Raw genomic sequence first — 16,481 nt, forward strand, 5'->3', positions numbered from 1 at the left:
TTGGTTGAACGAAACTAACGACTGCGAATCTAGTATAAAAAGTATAAGTTCATAGGCTTGTTTGACAAATAAATGTTGGCTGAAGCTGTTAGGTTGAACACTGGCTGATTTAAGCAGCTGCTAAACCAATTGTTTAAATTAGCTATAAAAGACTATTGACTAAAGTTGTTAGTTGAAATTATTGACTGATTTGACAGGCTAATAAGCTAACTATAAGTCAAACTGTTGAGGAGATACTTGGCTTAAATATTGAGTCAACTATCGGAACATTTTCTAATGTTCTACTACATTCTTAAAGCCAAATATTTCCATCCTTAAATGACCATTATAGAAGTTGGGCCATACCCAACATTAGTTAATTGAAGTTAAACGAAATTGAACCATTGACAATGCTCAGGTCCGAAATTGAACCATTCAGTCTTTTTTGGGAATTTTTGAAAAAGCTGAGCGAAAAAAAAATAAATAAATTGAATAAACGAAAAATCAAACTATTTCAAAAACTGAGCGTGAAACTCCCAGACCTAAGGTTTGGGGCTGTTTGCAGTTAGTAACTGCGAACAAGTCAAAAAAGACAAAATAGCTGTTCGCAGTTACTAACTGCGAACAGCAAAAAAAAAAAAAAAAAAATTTTGTCTTTTTTTTTTAGGTCAAATAGCTGTTCGCAGTTACTAACTGCGAACAGCTATTTTGTCTTTTTGCTGTTCGCAGTTAGTAACTGCGAACAGCTATTTTGTCTTTTTTGACCTGTTCGCAGTTAGTAACTGCGAACAGCCCCAAACCTTAGGTCTGGGAGTTTCACGCTCAGTTTTTAAAATAGTTTGATTTTTCGGTTATTCAATTCTTTTTTTTTTTCGCTCAGCTTTTTCAAAAATTCCTTTTTTGGTGTCTGGTTGAAGCTAGGAATGTGCATTTTAAAGTTCCGACTCTTGATTTGAACGCTAATCTTATTTTTTCCTTTATTTGTATTAATTGGACTCAAAACAAGAAGCACATATTCTTATTTCCTCTTAAATTTGTATTAATTAGGCTATTTAGCCCATATATAGTGCGTCCCTCGGAAAGATCGTCTCTCACAACAATTTATATAACCTTAACTTTAAAGTATAAAATTAGATCCAACTGGACTTATACGCGGAATTTAAGGGACTAAAACTTAGTTCCTACTCTGAGCCCTTAAATTTTCTACTAGACTCGAATTTGAATGTGGATCTACAAAAATAAATTATCTTGAACATGGTCCAAATAGAGTAGGGTGCAAAACGGTTCGGATCTCGAATTCTTGTGTATTCCTACTTGAAGCCCGCCAACTCATTCTGCTCTTAATAGTGAGCAGGGGTGAGCAGGGGTGTTTAATGGGCCGATACGGATTGGTCGAACTTAAGTAAATATGGGTCAGGCTATATAATCGACTGAGTGTAAAAGTTAATATCAATCAATTGGTTTCAAATGATAGAGCCCGTTTTTAGTTACAAAGGCTCGTTTTCGGCCTTTAGTAAGCTCTTTTATAGTCCACTTCATTTTGATTGTAGTAGAGCTCATTTTCAGACGGAAATATTTTCAACTCGGCCCTTATAAAACTCTTCTAAAAACAAGCAGGATAAGAGCTCAAAATGGGCCTAGTCGTTGAAAACCCCTAATCGTGAGGTATGAACTAATGGTCATGAGAAGTGACACCTGAGGCCTACCCTATCTAGTTTTTCTTTCATGTAACTATCTGAGTTAATCTACACCCAAGAAGAAGAGGTTAGGAGTTTCAATCACCACTTAAGGAATTGAATCTTGATTTGTCAAAAATTTCATGCATGCTGCCTCTTGATTTTTATTTAGATATAAGAATTCACCGCCACATAATTAAATTATTCAACAAATTTAAGGATTTTTTTGTGCATCTTTCTCGAGGCGAGGAACTCTTTGACAACATTCTCTTTTATAAGTATGAGTTGCCACCTTTTTTCCTAATCGAGTCCCTAATGCGGCCCGAGTATGATAATGATGATGATATAAACATACAGATGATGAGATGAACCTTTCCTTTAGATACTTACAAAGCTGATATATGCAAAGATTACTGCAGCCCATATCTTAAACTTGGTCCTTTTGTATTTAGTTAATCACAAATTCTTGTAGGTCTCATTATAAGACATGTTTCATACTTGAGTTAAATAGTTTAATAATAAAAATTTTTAGCTCATTTGGCTTCTTATTTTAAAGTCATCTTACTGTAAGACGGTTTCATACAAGATAGGCTGATAATTAATCACTATGCACTATGAAATTGACATATCCAAGCTAGCAACTATCACACGATACACATTGCTTGGTTCTGATTTATAATAACTAATGGTGGATGTGTACACAGCACGCTTGTACTCATCATTTGCTCATTTCTAAAGCCTTCAAATAACAAATTTATTGTACGTACTTATCACCACACTACAACCATAAAAACCGAGACAACATACATATTATGCGAGTATAAGTCGTTTTACAACTAGGGGTGAATAATTTTAAATACAAACATATGGAGGATCGATATAATTAAAAAAATAACAATAAAAATTGTTGGTTCTTAGAGATGAACAAGTGGCTTTTAAAACGTTCACCTTGTCACATATAGTATTTATTAACCAACTTAACTATTCTTTTTACTGTTATGTTTTACACAATTTAATTTTAATAGAGATTTTAAGTATGACCCAAACAAGGTCTACAGAAACCCACCCTTAAATTCGTCATTTCTCACAACAACGCACCATTACCGTATGGTGTGTTTGCAATCTTTGCATAAGATATTTTGCTCTATTTATAAGATCAATCAGTCACCGGATGAATTTAAAATATCAATAAGAATGGGACAAACACTCAATCTTGCATATATGCTGAAGCAACTCGGATTTAATAAAACTCTTATTCAAATTACTCGTTGCATAACATAAACTTCAAGATAGACCCAAACCAAGATTCCTCCTTTCAGTCACCCTAATTCTAGGGTATTAATAATGCTGCAATAAGTTCCTCATCAGATTCAAAAACATTCATTGAATGAAAAGGCAAACAAATCTCAAGATCCACACTTCCATTCCCTTCACAACCAGGAAATGCATTAACCACCCCAACAGATTTATTACCTCCCCCATTTCTTACAGCAACAGGTTTCCCTATTCCAAATACATTCCCATACATATCAAATCTTGGAGAATTCTCAAATGTAATACTATTAACATCATACAATGTAGCATGCTTATACACAAATGGATCCTTCATCCATTCCTTATAAAAATCAAGCACAGATTCATTAGTATGGTTTACTACTGATTCATGAACCAAATTTGCCACCCACCCTAAATCATGTTCAACCAATTCACCAACTTTTGTACTTGCAGTTACTGCACTAATACATGTCCCAAAATAGTAAGGATTTAAAGGTGGTTTTAATCTATGTCTATTATTAGTTAATAAGCTACAATAAGTAACTTCATTAACATCTTATTTATTTGCCCTAACCATTACTCTCCAAATAAGTGCACATAAAGCTTGAAAAGATGAGATTCGTTCAGACCCTGCCTTGGACGAGACTCCTTGGGCTGATTATAATTTGCTTTTTTCTTTAAATTTGCTATACATTTAGATGAAAAATGGAAGATTTTTTCTCTAAGTGGGGGTGATTCATATCTAACAATGAATTCATTTGGGTGTTTAAATGGAAGTGAAATGATTTTACCATTGGGAAACCAACGGTTATGAACTGGTAAATTATGAGCGGAATATATTAGGTATGATGATGATGCAGATAAATTTTTATGAATATTAGACCAAACATTCCAAAAATTCCAATAAGAAGTTCCATCAAAAATTCCTATGGAAGATAAATTTTGATGGAATTGGTTTTTACAAATTATGTGTTCATATAATCATAGAAAATCGCTCATTAATTAATTTATAATTAATTATATTATTTTGGGTTATTGTATCATTATGTTGTACTACTTGTCTTTTGCTGATGATAATCATCATTCCTTAACAAAATCCACTTGATACATACATATTAATATTTAAATATCATGTGAGTATCAATTCGCTACAACTACTGACTTCCAGTTCCAACCAAGTGTGCAGAATGCCTGTAAGGAAGATAAACAATTCGTTTAGACTTCGACCTCCAAACAAGTTGCAATAAGAAGTAGAAATAAAAAAAATAAAATACTCCTAAAAAATTGTATAAATAGGATGTACAAAATAATGACAAAAATTATTAAGTGATAGTGATTAAAAAATGCAGATAACCTTTAAATAATTGCATAGGTTGCCAGATCGCATTTGCACATGTAAATAATTGTAGTACCTCTATTATGAAATACTTGCTATTCACAAGTATTTTTGGCACAATTTATTATTCAAACTTATTTTTTATATTGCGGTTAATATGTAAGAGAAAATATAGCCAAATAAGATTTTATTTTGATCGACTAATCGCATATTTTCATAATATTAAATTTTTATAATTTTATGTTATGCGTAATTCAAAATATAAATAATCAAATCAATATATTAGATTGCGTAATAAAAAAAATATAACAAGTATAATAAAACGAAAAAAGTAATAAAAGCCTTTCAATATAATTTTATCGTAATATAATCAGATTAACTTAGAAGCATCAAAATTTGGGCTAGCACATATTGTTAGTACACTTAAAAGTCTTGGACATCCATAAGTAGCTGCCCAGGAAGCACCAGAAGCTACGTTTCATCTGTCATTATATTCAATAGAATTAACTGTTACAAAAACATGTATCAGCAGGATCCGTGGCGCAATGGTAGCGCGTCTGACTCCAGATCAGAAGGTTGCGTGTTCGATTCACGTCGGGTTCAATTTCCCGGTTCTTAAATGGATCTAAATTTTTTTGCACCTATTTAATCATTTTCGTTTTTAAATATTTTTAATCTCTTAAATTAAATAATACTCCTAAATAAATGGAATTTTTTTCCGGATAAATTCAAGTTGATATCTGAGTTTTAATATTGATATCAAACGGAGTACAACTGCATTTAAAACTATAATCAACAGATATTTTACGGTACTTCTCTTTTAAATAATTCTAAGATTCATTATGACCACCCAATAATTTTCATAATGAAATAATAAAGGCTTGATATTTTATGGATGTAATGATCGGTTTCCGTAGAATAATCGAATTGTATGAATTGAGTAAAATTTTTCAAGATAACTTTTCTCGTTGTAACTTCTTGAGACATGTCATATGTATACAGCCTTACAACAGCAAGGCTATAAAGTTCCTCAGCTTGAAGAACACTAATCCTACTCTAAGCAGATGCAAAGCATATTTGTTTCAATAAATTAGAATTTCCAATTATGATTTTTAGGTTTAGTAAGTTTGGTAGCTAGTGATCATTTCCGATCATAATTGTTGACTATAAAATTCAGTCATCCATAACTCTACGGTCTACATACCCTCGAGAAAGCAGTCGGTATTTATTGTGTAAAAATTAATTTGTAGTTAGAGAATAAAACAAATACAGATAATGAAAGAAAATAGTTGTAAAGATGAAGAGAAAAAGAAAAAAAGTTTATGAATGAGATTAAAACAAATAAGTGGAGTCATTTCCAAATAAACCGTAAAAATTGAGTAGCACCGACCAAAATAAATAGTAAGGCATTTTAATAGGAACAAGGGAGTATAACATAGATTTCAATAAATAATGCATGAGATCTCTCTGTCTCAGCAAATAATAACACAAAAATTTAAAAAATTGTAGGGAAATTTAGATTACTTAGCTTATTTTAAACACTTAAAAGTTCATCAACCTACAATACCTAACAATTACGAAGGAATGTCGATGCCGTTTACTAAGAATTTGTGAATACAAAGAATAAAAGCTTATAAGCCCACCCTTCTGGGTAGTATGAATGATTACAGTTAGAATTAATTAGAAGTGAATATTCATCCGCAATTCATGTATACAATGTAATTTTTGTAATTAAATAGCACAAACCGAAGGCTCATTAGCATAAATAATAACACTAACAAAAATAATTGGCAATTAACACACATACTACCAATTCAAGTATCAGATCAGTTTCAATTTTCCTTTGCCGAAACTCTCTTTCCCATGCTTCGCGAGGCACACCTCTCTTTCTGTTCCTAGTAAGCCATAACATGATTCTGACCCCAGTGTAACCGCAAAGTAAAGGTATACAGTGCACAGAACAACCAGAAGAACGAGAGCTGTTAGAAGGAAGCGGTGCCGCTGGAGGAGAGCAGAGCAGCTCATGTCATTCTGAGAAAACTTTCTGCGCGATGAAGAGGAAGCAAAAGCATTCTGACCTTGTGATCGTCTATGAGGCGAGGATAAGGCATTATCAAGACCCATGATTTTAGCACAAATGCTCTTTTCTCAGACTGCTAAATGCTGGTTCATAGCATGGTAAATATTCAGTCAGATGTTGGATGACAGAAAGAAGACAAAGCACTGATAAAACACTATTCAGGTGTACACTCTTAGTCCTAGTTTGAGCAACTTTTGACATCAATATAGGGTGTTTTGAGTCATGGGCATTCTTAAAAATGATAATTCCACGGACTGTACTCCGATGCAAAAATTAGATTCTACGTTTCACACCATTATGGTCATAGTCCAGTTACACCAGCGGATATGCTTCTTCCTGATCGTAGATGATGACGGAAAAAAAATTACATGCCAAAGGTCTTTAGTTTGCACATTTATGTAAGTTCACATAAAAAAAAAGCAAACAAGCAAATTGTTATACTTCAGGTCATTCACAAATTATAAAGTTTTCATCAAGGATAATAACATCGACACCCATTTCATTGATTAGACCCAATCTAGTGACAACACCCCAAAATTCTATACAGCCAAAACCATTCCCTGATCTTATCTCAACAACAGCTATCATTGCTTAGAGCCATCCACTCATGTTTGCCACATCAATAGTAGCTTACATGACAATTCTTTATCACATACAATAGATCGAAAGTTTTTAGATTCTAGTGTTTTTTGGTGTTTCAATATTTTATTATTTAGGGTAGAGTAGCGAATCCTTATAGGCATGACAATTCTTATCTCAACCCTATTTTCCCATTTGATACTGAATGGGAAAATGATGCTTGCTTAGAACATTATATCATCTCAATCCAATAAAGCGGCTCTCGGCTTGGCAAAGTAAGGATCGTTGGCTACATCCAACCTCAACCGTACCCTCAACGCTAATACCGACTACTCAAGATCCTCAGTTCTTTTTCTCTAATTCCCATCTTCAGATTATAACCCTTATAAGTAGCTAACGTGAGGAAAACCAAACACCTACCCCTAATTTCACAATCGTATACATCAGATCATCGAATAGAGATCTTAAACATAAGGAACTTGAAGGATCTGCCTCCCAATCTAAAATAGCTCCTCCCCCACCCCAATTGATCCCAAAATCATGAATCTCCCAAAATATCGATTTAACCAGTAAAGGTACCCTCAAAATTCCTGGATAATCAAACACAAATCTAACTTCTATTAAACCCGTAAATTTGCAGCAATTTAAACCAAAACTTTTTCTTTTCACTAATAATTTTCATACTCCGCAACAACGAAAAGAGCAACTTAATTCATCAAATTGTCAATCAAGGAGAAAATTTATGGCATCTAACAAATTACAAATGGATAGAATCATCAACACAATACATAAGCTAACCAGATCAATAAAAGAAAATCGTTATGAAATTAACTACAGATTCCGAAATCAAATGATCAAACTTATTGTAAAGCAAACAGATTTGGCATCCATCAAATGACAATAAACTAATTACAAAGGAAAATAAAGCTAGGGTTTCACCAAAATAGTAAAATTAATTTCATTATAGAGAAGATAAGTAATGGATGTGTTACCTTTTCCGGGCGGGTAAACAAATAGAGCGAACCGATCCAGTAGAGTGACGACTGCCACTACAACGATCTAGAGAGAGAAAAAGGAAAGAGAGTCTGAATTACTTTTTATACATAATAAAGCGAAAAGCGGATTGCTAGGGAGTGTCCGAACTTGGAAGCAAGAGGAGATACAAAGTATAATGGAGTTTCTTGATAAATGGTTGGTGGTATTCACCTAGGTTGCACTAAAACACACACGGACACGGACACGGACACGACACGGGTACGGAAAAACGCCAACTTAAAAATGGTGGACACGGGGACACGAAAATGGTAATATAATAATTATATCAAATTAAAGATAATTTTACAATCTTTCATTTGATATATGTAAATAAACACTTTAAAAACATAAAACACACATAAAATGCAAATAAGTACCAAATAAACAACATGAGTATTTAAAAATAGTCATACAAACCAAATCAAAGAAAACCAAATAAATAGGTAAATTTAAGATTTAAAATCAAGATTAACAAATAACACATTAACAATTTAACATTAACAAATAACAATTAACAAATATTCAAAGAGGATATACAAAAAAATCATGAACAACATTTCAGCTTTTCAAAATTCAAATTACAAACACATGAACAATTTAACATTAACAAATAACAATTAACAAATATTCAAAGAGGATATACAAAAAAATCAAAAACAACATTTCAACTTTTCAAAATTCAAATTACAAACACTAAGATTAAGAATTTAAGATTAACAAATAACACATTAACAATTTAACCTTAACAAATAGCAATTAACAAATATTCAAAGAGGATATACAAAAAATCAAGAACAACATTTCAACTTTTATTTTTATTTTTTTTTTTTCAAAAAAACGTGTCCTTGACTGCTTGTCGTGTCCCTTGCCGTGTCCATGCCGTGTCCGCGTGTCCGAAAAAATATTAAAATATTGGACACTTCATTTGGCGTGTCGGATACGGATTTTCGCGTGTCCGTGTCCGACACGGGACACGCCAGTTTAGAGAAGTGTCCGTGTATTCTAGGTATTCACGAAGTTATTGGCTGGTTTGATCGATCGGTCTAGTTGAAAATAAGTCAACTAATTATGTTAAATGTTATTGAGTTTATTAAGTAAAAAATAAATTTATATTATTAATTTTTTTTATTAGAAAATATTGAGTAAAAAGAGAAAAACAAATTAAAAAGTTATTCTTTGTAGTTTATTTACCTAAAAATAATTTTTCAGGTGATTTAAAAGCAATTTAAATACTTTTTGTTAGATCAACTAAAAAAAATTAAAAGTTTAAAAAGCTAATGAAAAACTTATTTATCAACCTTACTTTACTAAATGTAATTTAAAATAACTTTTTAACGATTATAAAACATTTTTAGAAATAAATTTTGAAACAATATGAGTTTTGATGTCATTGAGTTGCATTGTAACAACGTTGAAGTAGTTTTTCAAAAGTTGTGTGTATGTGAGAGAGATATCATTGGAATATAATATGTTTGTGTTTGATTAGTATTAGATGTGGATGAACAATGTGTAACTCCTATTGCAAGTGTAACTCCACCTAACTACATAGATATTGTATGTTTTACCATCTTAAACTCTATTATACTGCTTAAATTTATCACCATACAACATGAGTTTTACCCTTGCGTTATCCTATCAGCATTTTTGTATGAAACAAGTATACTATAATCCTCCTTAAACGTAATTTGCATATCATTAATCAAATTCAAGTCTGGGTATTTTCTCCACTTGAGCCAACCCGCCTATATACGAGGATTTACATCCCCGTTAGTCTCCCCATCTCTTTGAATGATCGATCCCAAATGCTTGTACTTGGTTGTACTCTTAACAATTGTTTCATTTGTGGACACCTTTGATTCACCTACCAGTTATGTCTCACTAAAGTCACAGCGCAAATACTCGGTCTTCATATGGCTAATGCGCAAATCTTTACCTTCTAAAGATATATATAGGTGATAAAATATATCTGGTGAGATCTTGTTAGATTCTTCTTAATGTATACCTTTTTATTATATATTCTTTATAATTTTTTATAATTCGTATTTAAAAATATTAAAAGTTTAAAATTTACTTTAAAAATTATAAAAAAAAATAAGTGAGAAAGATAAAAAAACGAGTGAGTAAACAATATTGATGAAGAAAGAAGAAAACTAAAATTAAAGATTTTAAATACCTGCTGTAATTCCTCCCGGCCCCCAACTAAAACCTTTTGATTTCTCCCTGTACGCCCTGGCCCTAAACATCAAACTACGTTCTCTTTCTCTCTCCACACTTTCCTAGGGTTCCAATTTCCACACCTTTCCTCAATGTCCATTTTCCATCACAAACCCTAATTTCCCCTCCCAATTTCCAACTTCTAATCAATGGAGTCTTCTCCAACCATTGGAGAAACAAGCAATGGCGGTGGAAATGCGCCAACTCCGATGTCAAATGTGAATGGACCGCCCCCATTTTTATGCAAAACATACGATATGGTGGATGATCCTGCTACTGATTCCGTTGTTTCATGGAGTTCTACTAATAATAGCTTCATCGTTTGGAAACCTCCGGAGTTTGCTCGTGATCTTTTGCCTAAGTATTTTAAGCATAATAACTTCTCTAGCTTTGTTCGTCAGCTTAATACCTATGTATGTTTCATTATTCTATCTAATTTTCTTTTTATTTGATTGTTTTGTTTATTTTTGAGTGGCTTTTGGGTGATAATGTTTTCTCTGTTTCGGATTTGTATAGTGTAATGAATGATGTTGGTAAGGGATCGCAAAGGAGATTGGAGTGTGAAAGGGGAGTTTATTACTTGTATAAAGAATAAGTTATTAAAGAATAAAGTGTAATGAATGATGTTGGTAAGTTTCAGGTTACACGGCAGTTTAAGTACGATTGAACGTCAGTTCCAAAAAATTGTATGATTGGGCAGCAGCAATTATAGTTATAGTATTAGGAACTCTTGATATTGTAATCCTTTTAGTTGTACTGGTTAATGTATTATGGACTTTAAAATGACGAGGAAATGAAATGGGATAAATAAAGAAGCTTCTTGAAGCGCACTAGTTTTTTCTGCTTTGGTGAATATAGAGTGCTTTAAATTTTGATTCTTGGCAGAGGGGAAGTGTTCATTGATCTTTAGTTTGAGAACTTCTAGTTTGTATGCACTGTAAGTCATATGTCACTCCTGTGAGCTTGTTTAGTGACCACCCTTCAGTCTGAGGGATTCCTTGTGTTCTCTTTGTTTGGGTGTCAAGATAAAGAAGTTATTTTTATTTATGTGCCTACTGCAATATCAAAGGCTTGAAGTGACGTGATTATTACTGATAAGAGTGAAGCTTTGAGGCTGAATTACCATCTATGCTCCTTTTTATTCTTTTGAATCTTGGGCGAAGAAGAGACATAGCTGGGGATGGCTAATAAGCTATGTGGATGTGTTTGGCATATCTGTAGACTAGGTTTTGGTGTATATATATTGATCATGGAAGCGACTTATGTATTTGATGATCTTATTCATAAGCTACTTATTAAAGGGTGAGTGGAAAAAGAACGAAGTGATGTGACGTTGTGAGTAAAATAAGCAATGATGCATGTTTTTATCTTCAGTTATTATGTATATTTAACATCAGTGGCCGGCAATTGAAGTAGCCATAGATGAAGTTAAACATCTTTGTCATTGAAGTGTGTTAATTTTTTGCAATGTTTACCTTTTCCTATAGATTTGGAGAATGAAGATGCTGGTAGATATCAGCTAAAGAGGTTATTCTTTGTTTGTTAACATTGTTGCTGGAACTGAGAGAAATTGTATTACTTGTCTGAACTCTTTGCCTGCTGTTTCTTTTTATTTTACTGTGCTACTAGGGTTAGCATGAAATGCAGGTGTGTCTGTGAGTCAACTTGTCATTTTATGATAAGTAATAAGTTGTGAAGATTTGGCCCAAAATTGAGCATTCAAGTTCAAGTCCTATTTCCACTTCAGATTGGTTGACCAGGAAAGTGAGTTGTCTTATACATAGCGTTCAATTTGTTAATTTACATCCATACTAGGAAAGCGTTTCTACTGCGCGTATTGAGTATGTTGCTTTCTGCCATGCCATTGAAGTTTAGGCCTCATGTTGGATGCCAAACCCTAAATGAAGATGTATTCATTATGCAAAAGTACTCAATGTGAAGGGGGATTTGTTGAATCATTTTTGTATAATCTAATTATTTACTCGCTAGATTCATCATTCGGAAATCTATTTGAACTTCCATGTCAGCCATGGAGTTTATCCCACCACATTGATTTTTTGGTATAACTTAGAGAGAGAATTTCATGGATTGAACAAGAAGCTTGAGTTTTTTCTGTTTCATTATGCATGTGACCGCCAATTTGCTTGAGCATTTATTTGAATTTATCAATCTCATCATAACTACTGACCTTGCTCTCCTAATGTTTATGAAGTGTGGAAATGCTAGTATGTAACATGTTGATATGCTGACTTTGTAATGTGCTGGTTCTCGGGGAACTTATCATTTTGTCTTGATAATATTGTAGTTACATGACCCTGGTGACTTTAAAAAAACTGCTTTACATTTCGTATGGTTGGATTTAGGACATAAAATGACTGAATGTAATATTGGAACATTTGAAATTTTGGACATCCTTTTAATGTGATGGCTTCATCTGTATTTGGGATCTATTGGGTGCCCTGTGAACAGAGTAGTAGTTACTGTGAAGTACATTGTTCAATTCAGTTAATGTGCATGATAATGTTTAGTGTATCATGTTTTTTTAACCTCATTGTGGAGCTGTAACAATACAAGAATTATGAATTGGGGATATTGAATTATAAATTGCAACAGGAACATAAATGATATGTTGTATGGGGATTAGAAGGCCACCAGAAAAGGTCGTTTACTCTCATGATTGATGATTCATCGAAAAGGGATACATACCTTCATTTTTAAGCCAATGCGTTTTGGTAGAAGTTGTAGTCAATGCATAATCTCATAAGCAGCTAAACTTATCAATGCAACATGAAAAAAATATCCTTAAATGGTTCTGTGGATTTTTTTTGTGAATTTTTACAAACTTGGAGTACCGCTGTAACTTTTTCGAAAATGCCATTTGGTTTTGCATCACCAACTGTAAGAACTGAAAGAAAGAGTTTTTCTGGTTCATTGAACACACTTGGTTGCAGATGGAGCAAACTTTGAGTTTTGGTATTGCCTTAGTGATTAGCAAAAATGCTCTCTTAATTGTATGACCAATACGTGATCATTTCCATATTTTAAATTTTTACACATTCGGATAACAGGTAGTTGGATAATTTTTAATGCATTTGTGGTTATGATCTTTTTTGAGGAGATTTCACTTTCTGCCCTTGTGATAAGAGAGAAGTTCTCCTCTTTTTGTTGATAACTTTACTGATTTCCTTATTTATTACTTTGAATGATAGTAGAGAAAACTAATGGAAACTAACATCTTGGGAGAGCAATTTTTTAATTAACCTCTCCTGTAAAGTTTCTTGTCTCTATAACGATCTTTGGTAACTGCTTAGTGCTGCAAGGATAACAGATACTGTACGAACAATAAAGTAAACTAATGACCTTTTTAGTTGGCGCTAACATTATCTTTTTTTCTAATTTTATTCCAAGGAGAAAATGGAATTAATAATGAGCTATATCAAAGATCTTAATATCTTAGCTGGTGGATTGATTGCTGCAATCTGATCAATGCTGTTCCAATTGGAAGACTACTAGTTTAGTCAATAGAGAATAGGTGAATTTTAAGCAATGGTAGGTCATCAAAGTGTCATTTCATTCTTGGTAAGTTACTTTGGCATTTAGGTTGAATTCAAGGAAGATGATTTAAATGATAACTCATGTTTTATTGGTGAAATTTTTGGGGTTTTGATCATTAATATTTGTATCATAGTAGTCGTAAGTTACAATGTGAAATACTGTATTAATAATTTTGTTCCAAAAGTTCTTCCTCAGAAATATTTGTATCTTAGTCTCTGGATTCCTTCATAAAGTCAACCCTATATTGGCATTGCTTAGGGAATAGCTATAAATCTAACAATCGAAGTTCTGATTCGAAAATCCAATAATAATTTTATTTGGGAAGAGAGTATTTATGCATTGCAGACTAGTGTCAATCTAAGTATATTACCATATTTGAATGTAATGAAGGTGAGATTCATCTGAATGGCTTCATCTAGGTTTCTGGCTTATTTTTTGAATCTTTGTGACTCACATCTTTTTTCATCAATATTAGGATATGTTCACGTTTTTGTTGGTATTGCTGATTTGCCATATAATTGGATATTTTTCTGAATGTGAAGTATGAGCTGAGGCTGTTTTTCAAGTTGTTTATTTGTGGTAGCAGTTCTGTAGTGTTTAAATATAAGCATTGATTGTTAACCAAAAAAAAAACACTTTTACTAGTGTTTGTTGTACCAACATAATCAAATTTTTTTCCTTGGTTCTTAATTTCTTATTTTGGAGTACTTCAAAAGAGATTAATCTTTTTGCTTTTTCGTATGGTTTTCAGGGATTTAGAAAGGTGGATCCAGACCGTTGGGAATTTGCAAATGAGGGATTCTTGAGGGGTCAGAAACACTTGCTTAAGAGTATTACTCGACGAAAGCCCGCTCATGGACATGGCAACCAGCATCAACAGCAAGCACAATCACAGACTTCATCTGTTGGAGCTTGTGTTGAGGTGGGTAAATTTGGTCTGGAGGAAGAGGTGGAGCGGCTTAAAAGGGACAAGAATGTGCTAATGCTAGAACTTGTTAGATTGAGACAGCAGCAGCAGACAACTGATAATCAGTTGCAGACTATGGTACAGCGCCTGCAGGGAATGGAGCAGCGTCAGCAGCAAATGATGTCATTTTTAGCAAAAGTCGTTCGAAGACCTGGATTCTTGGCTCAATTTGTACATCAGCAAAGTGAGAGCAATAGGCGCATGTCTGAAGCAAACAAGAAACGAAGGCTCAAGCAGGATGGTGTTTCTGAGGGTGAAAACTCAACTCCTTCTGATGGACAAATTGTGAAGTACCAACCCTCAGGGAATGATTCTGCTCATGCAATGCTCCGTCAGCTAAGGAAATTAGATGAAAATTTCAATAGCAGCTCAAATAAATTCTACTTTGGGGATTCATCATCGACTAGTGTAATGGAGGGTGAAATACCAGCAAACCGGGTATCCGGTGTTACTTTGCAAGAAGTCCCTCCAACTTCTGTTCCAGCTTATCCAACCTCAACTGCAAATATTGCTGCTGTTGGTCACGATGCTTTTGGATCTAAGATAGAAATGTCTTCTGTGAATACTAGTTCTGAAAATTTGTCCATTCCAGAGCTCCCTGACATACGTGGATTGGTAATTCCAGAAACCTTACCTTCTGTTTCTCTTCCTCAGACAACTGATATCTTACCAGAGATTCCAGCTTTGCCTGACCTTGACCAGAACGCCGTTGATATCCCAAGGGGAAATTATATTTTAGATGAGACCGGAGATGATGGTTTTATGGATTTGTCATCCGCGCCTTTTGAGGGGACGAGCCCGATTGACATTGAAAAGTTGTCACCTCCTGATATTGACGTTTTTCTTGATGATGACTCCTGGGAACAGTTTTTGAACCGTAACGTAATTCCCTGTGATGATAACGAGCCAGATATGCCTAACATAGAAAATCCAACAGAGCAAACAGCAGTGCAGCCCTTAGAGAATGGGTGGGACAAACATCAAAAAATGGATCAGCTTACAGAACAAATGGGTCTTTTAAACTCAGATAACAAATTACTTTGATAACAGCCATATGTACAGGTCTATCTCTCTTACCATCCAAGGTAAACTTTGAGAATTCAGCATACTTCATATCTAATCTCCAGAAATATCTTTTTGCTTACGTCTGTGGCTTGTACTCGCTTTTAGTTGCTCATGTTTTTGCTCTGTTGAACAACTGCTTACTGCTACATGTTTTTGTTCGAGTTAAGCTTTAGCTTTCTTTTAACATTATACAAGTGCTTGTGCTGGTTGCAGGTTTAATTAAACTTACAAGGCACGGCCAATAATTATGTTCCATGCTTTTATCATTGACGAACATATTCGTTAGCGTCTTCCAGTTCCAGATGATATCAACTGCTTCTGGATCATAACAAATTTTCTGACAGGCCTTGGATTCCCAAAAAATCTGGCTGGGAGTTGTAAACGTTTCGTCCCAAATGTTTTGACATCAAAATTTAATTGTACAATTATAGTGAAGCATATTTATTTTTTTTTTTTAAGAAAGTTGAATGTTCTGCTCGATCCTTTGTTGTAAATACCCCAAAATTCTTTTGCCCTTTTGTAACAAACTGAAATATTACTGGATTTCCAACTGTGAACTGGGTTTCCAGGAGATAATTTGATTTTAATTTGTTTGATAATAATTGGGACAATTACAAGCCAATATTAAGGTGAATCAATTGTGGGACAATCTTATACCTAGTCAAGTTATTTGCGTAAGATTATGTCAAATACCCGCAAGTTTAAAAAAGAATTTCCCAC

At 33.6% G+C, this 16,481-nt stretch overlaps 2 protein-coding genes, 1 long non-coding RNA gene and 1 other non-coding gene across 5 annotated transcripts; 2 read left to right on the forward strand and 2 right to left on the reverse strand.

Moving 5' to 3' along the window:
• Positions 1 to 2,985: 2,985 nt before the first annotated feature.
• Positions 2,986 to 4,755, reverse strand: LOC130800952 (uncharacterized acetyltransferase At3g50280-like). Its single transcript, XM_057664696.1, has 4 exons — positions 4,742 to 4,755; positions 4,093 to 4,121; positions 3,511 to 3,856; positions 2,986 to 3,391 (listed from the first exon to the last, which is right to left on the reverse strand). Exons 1-4 carry the CDS (start codon positions 4,753 to 4,755, stop codon positions 2,986 to 2,988), a joined length of 795 nt encoding a protein of 264 aa, XP_057520679.1.
• A 42-nt stretch (positions 4,756 to 4,797) lies between these two features.
• Positions 4,798 to 4,869, forward strand: TRNAW-CCA (transfer RNA tryptophan (anticodon CCA)). The gene has a single exon. It is a non-coding gene; the product is annotated as a tRNA-Trp (tRNA).
• Positions 4,870 to 5,936: 1,067 nt separating this feature from the next.
• Positions 5,937 to 8,096, reverse strand: LOC130801666 (uncharacterized). Its single transcript, XR_009039656.1, has 2 exons — positions 7,918 to 8,096; positions 5,937 to 6,429 (listed from the first exon to the last, which is right to left on the reverse strand). It is a non-coding gene; the product is annotated as an uncharacterized LOC130801666 (long non-coding RNA).
• A 2,062-nt stretch (positions 8,097 to 10,158) lies between these two features.
• LOC130801411 (heat shock factor protein HSF8-like) lies at positions 10,159 to 16,348 on the forward strand. Of its 2 annotated transcripts, none has more exons than XM_057665260.1 (3): positions 10,159 to 13,753; positions 14,481 to 15,781; positions 15,975 to 16,348. In XM_057665260.1, the coding sequence occupies exons 1-2, from the start codon at positions 13,721 to 13,723 to the stop codon at positions 15,738 to 15,740; spliced, it is 1,293 nt and encodes a 430-aa protein (XP_057521243.1). In that variant the 5' UTR covers positions 10,159 to 13,720; the 3' UTR covers positions 15,741 to 15,781; positions 15,975 to 16,348. The 2 variants fall into 2 exon arrangements, with proteins under 2 accessions (XP_057521243.1, XP_057521242.1); XM_057665259.1 differs by having other exon boundaries at positions 10,159 to 10,587.
• The last annotated feature ends 133 nt before the right edge of the window (positions 16,349 to 16,481 follow it).

This window comes from Amaranthus tricolor, chromosome 15 (genome assembly GCF_026212465.1).
Source record: "Amaranthus tricolor cultivar Red isolate AtriRed21 chromosome 15, ASM2621246v1, whole genome shotgun sequence".
NCBI classification, from domain to species: Eukaryota; Viridiplantae; Streptophyta; class Magnoliopsida; order Caryophyllales; family Amaranthaceae; genus Amaranthus; species Amaranthus tricolor.

Coding starts and splice junctions, on each gene's coding strand:
- LOC130800952 (XM_057664696.1), bottom strand. Junction 3,857..4,092: donor ACACTTGGTTGGAACTGGAA/GTCAGTAGTTGT, acceptor TATCTTCCATAG/GAATTTTTGATGGAACTTCT. Junction 3,392..3,510: donor TATGTGCACTTATTTGGAGA/GTAATGGTTAGG, acceptor GACATGTATTAG/TGCAGTAACTGCAAGTACAA.
- LOC130801411 (XM_057665259.1), top strand. CDS start 10,324: ATGGAGTCTTCTCCAACCATTGGAGAAACAAGCAATGGCGGTGGAAAT. Junction 10,588..14,480: donor TTCGTCAGCTTAATACCTAT/GTATGTTTCATT, acceptor TATGGTTTTCAG/GGATTTAGAAAGGTGGATCC.